This window comes from Anopheles merus, chromosome 3R, assembly GCF_017562075.2.
Source record: "Anopheles merus strain MAF chromosome 3R, AmerM5.1, whole genome shotgun sequence".
NCBI lineage: Eukaryota > Metazoa > Arthropoda > Insecta > Diptera > Culicidae > Anopheles > Anopheles merus.
In genome coordinates, this window is record NC_054084.1 from 47,762,697 (window position 1) to 47,765,961 (window position 3,265).

Here is a 3,265-nt window from a genome sequence, read left to right on the forward strand (position 1 = left end):
TGAAATTTTTTAAAATTGGCAATAATCTCCTTTTGTAGTGTGTTTAAATGAAGTTACTGTTTTTGCTATTAAATACACCAGCTTATTTAAGTTTTGCTCCCAGTTTTGAATTTCACATGTTTGTGTTATTTGGCAAATTTTAGAGAGGGAAGCATTTCAATGGCGAAATGGAAGATCCGTAAATCAAACTTTTCACTTTTGCAAGCAAATATTAAATAGAATTATAACTTAGATGAATAAAGATGTAGTTTCTGTAACTGAACTACACACATATACCTACAACACTGTGTACACAATGAGAGCTGATTCGACCAAATTCCTAATGGACATAATTTGTAGTTTACATTTATTAGCTCAGGTTGTCTGCTTTCCGCTTGCACAGCCCGTCAATTGCCCAATATTAAATTCCACTGTTTTCTACCTTCAGCTACGAATGGCGCTTGTAGTTTTTAGCTTCACAAACTGTAATGCGCCAGGTGTAACGACAAAGTGAAGGCATTCATTTCGTACAAGATATCTCACAGCACAATCATTTCTCTGGCTTTTGTTTTATTCATACCCAACAACGCATGAGCTCACTCGGCCACGAACTCGGGCTAAGGTATCATGTGTTTACTACAGTTTAAAACAGTTATTCACTTTCATTGACCACCGCAGCCCCGCAGCCACAACGCGTACGGAGGAAGCAAAGATCACCGGCAAACTTTTGACACAAACCACCGATATGATGTCCACAATCATGCCCTTGAAAGCTTTTTTTAGTATCTATGCTTTCTGGCGCCACTTGTCACAGATCACTTGTTCACGGTGCAAAAGCCTCGGGCAAACTGAATTAGATGGTTCAACATTGAGACACGGCACACCCTCACTTGTTAATCACGAAAGTAGTAAACGAAGCGTTCGAACAAATCACGCAACTGTCACTTCAAAATGGTATCTCTGTCGAGATCTCGATTGACAAAAATCCACCAAAAGTGCTCCTACTAGAAGAAAAAAAGCTTCAAACCATTACAAGGTGCAACAAACGAATGCTTTGTACAGGTTGAGGCGGGATGATGTTTAACACCAGCACCAGCACTGAAACTGAGAAGCGAAACTTTTTTACGCGACCAAAACAATAGTTTCCTGTTTCGTACTAATCCACTGGTCAAGGGAAACCTCGACCCTACGGCAGCGCTGAGTTAAGATTCTGGATACATTTGAATTGCAAATGTTTCCCGCCACCTAATTCGCACGTGGAATTCAGGTTTGAAGCTCAAAACAGCTTAAATGAAAGAATTTTTATTGGTTCTGTTTCTGCACAGCGGCCCATCAGAGTGATTTTCGAATCTAAACCGGATATTTGTAATAACAGCCGCGCACAAACCGGTTGAGCACCGCCCTTAGTCACTGCTTTGTTTGCCCTTCAGAAAGATTATTCTGGCCATACTATATGCCCAAACTATGCTCACTCTATAAACCTTCGATGTAGTCTGACTTGTTTGGCTTAAATGCTATGCTCACTTTAATTAGAACCACTTTCGACTCATAAGTACCTGTTTGGCCGCCAATTTCATAATATGTTGATTATGATTAACCCATCTTCTAAGACTGATCCATAAGGACCTTTTTTTATGAATATTAAACACCAGCTCGTCCAACTTTGTTCACCGATCACAGAAATCAGCTACACAGCACAAGTAAAACGTGCTATTTGCTGATTAATCAAATGTTCCAACACGTTGACACACAACACCTAAACTGCTTTGGATAGTAACCAACTGAATGTATATCGAAACGGCTGACACCTAACTGAACTGAGAAGATACCGAACGAATGGCACATTCGCTGCAAACTAAGGCGCAACGGTGCACCGCACAATCATCCACCAGACACGTCCACACTGATCGCGTCCGCCGGTAACACTGTTGCAGGCGAATCTGCGGCCCACACTCCACCACCCCGAATTAATGACCGTATTGTGTCGCTCGTGCAGATCGACCCAAAAAGTGATTGTGAACCGGATCAGCCGGTGAACGGGCAGTGGAAATGTCCAAGAACGCAGCGAAATAATACCACTCGATCACTGAGTTGGTGACAACTTAGATCACCGGAAAGCACTACAATGAGGAAATGAAGCTGTTAGTTGGTGTTTAATGAGAAAAAAACAAACAAACATATCTATGTTTTTTGTACAAACAATCAATAAAAAATACCAGCCCTAATGCTGTAACGAATGCCACGTGAACAGCCGCCTGTCATTGTACTCTGGCAAATGTGAAATGATTAGCGTGCAGTGCAAAAATGTAGCGATTCGTACTGCACTACGTCAACAAACAATGGTTACGCAAACATTTCAAGTTTGTTTTGAGTGCTTTCTTCGCGTGTTTGCAAGCGCCACTTCTCTTTTGCTAACAATAGACACCGAAAGCAGGTTTTTGGCCTCCGTTTTGTGTTGCATCAAAATAATATGCGAGAGCCAGGTCTGCTGTTTGGGGTGTTTTGCATATTTCGATGCAGCTAGCAAGCCCACAAACTCAGAGACCCCGTTGCGTTCATTTCACCGTTCGAATGAATACCGTTCAGATTTGCAAATTAGTTAACAGTTTTCAGGAGGATACCCAGAGGCACAGGTGATGTGATAAATATATGCAAAAATGTAAAAAAGTATGGCTATGCATTTTACAGGGTTCCTCACAGTGGCACGTATTTTTAACCGTGGTGAAAGAAAAGTGTATTAAGAGCAAGTGGTCTCGTCCCCGACAATTTGACAACTAATTTCAGAAACAAAAAATGGTCTTTTTGACAGAATGGGTGAAATGAATTTGCATTGGAACGGTTCACTTTTCTTAGCAACACTCATTGGTGTCCTCATCGACGGAATTATTTTAATACAAAAATGGATTTTAATCAGCTCAGATTTGCTTTTGCTTAAAACTAGAAATATTTTACGTGTTTTTGAAGGTATTTTATTGAAAAGAGTGTTTAAGAGTCTAAGAGTGTTTATGTATTCGGCAAGTCGCCAGAAAGCTTTTTTGAGGAAAAGTTTTCACCCGTTCTGCCAAAAAGTGACGTTCTAATTTTGTCATAAAAACCGTCATTGAGACCACCAGGTCTTCATACACTTTGGGTATAGATATCGGTACAGCTGCTGACGACTGGTCGAAAAGCAACATAGTTGGCAATGACTCAACGTTTTCGAAACACTGTGACAAACCCTGTGCTCCACATAAATAACGGCTTATTTGTTTTATTTTACTATTCGCACGTGTTTGTGGCTGAGCAA

General features: G+C 40.7%; 1 protein-coding gene across 11 annotated transcripts in view; it reads right to left on the reverse strand.

Annotated features, from left to right (window-relative positions):
• Nucleotides 1–1,915, reverse strand: part of LOC121597754 (cytochrome b5-related protein-like) — a 5,835-nt gene extending 3,920 nt beyond the window's left edge. For 2 of the 11 annotated variants that reach the window (XM_041923820.1, XM_041923824.1), the window contains exon 1: nucleotides 1,536–1,915. In XM_041923820.1, coding sequence (XP_041779754.1) covers nucleotides 1,536–1,556 — 21 coding nt within the window. In that variant the 5' untranslated portion in view covers nucleotides 1,557–1,915. The other 9 variants (XM_041923822.1, XM_041923823.1, XM_041923827.1 and 6 more) reach the window with 8 other exon arrangements.
• Nucleotides 1,916–3,265: the final 1,350 nt, after the last annotated feature.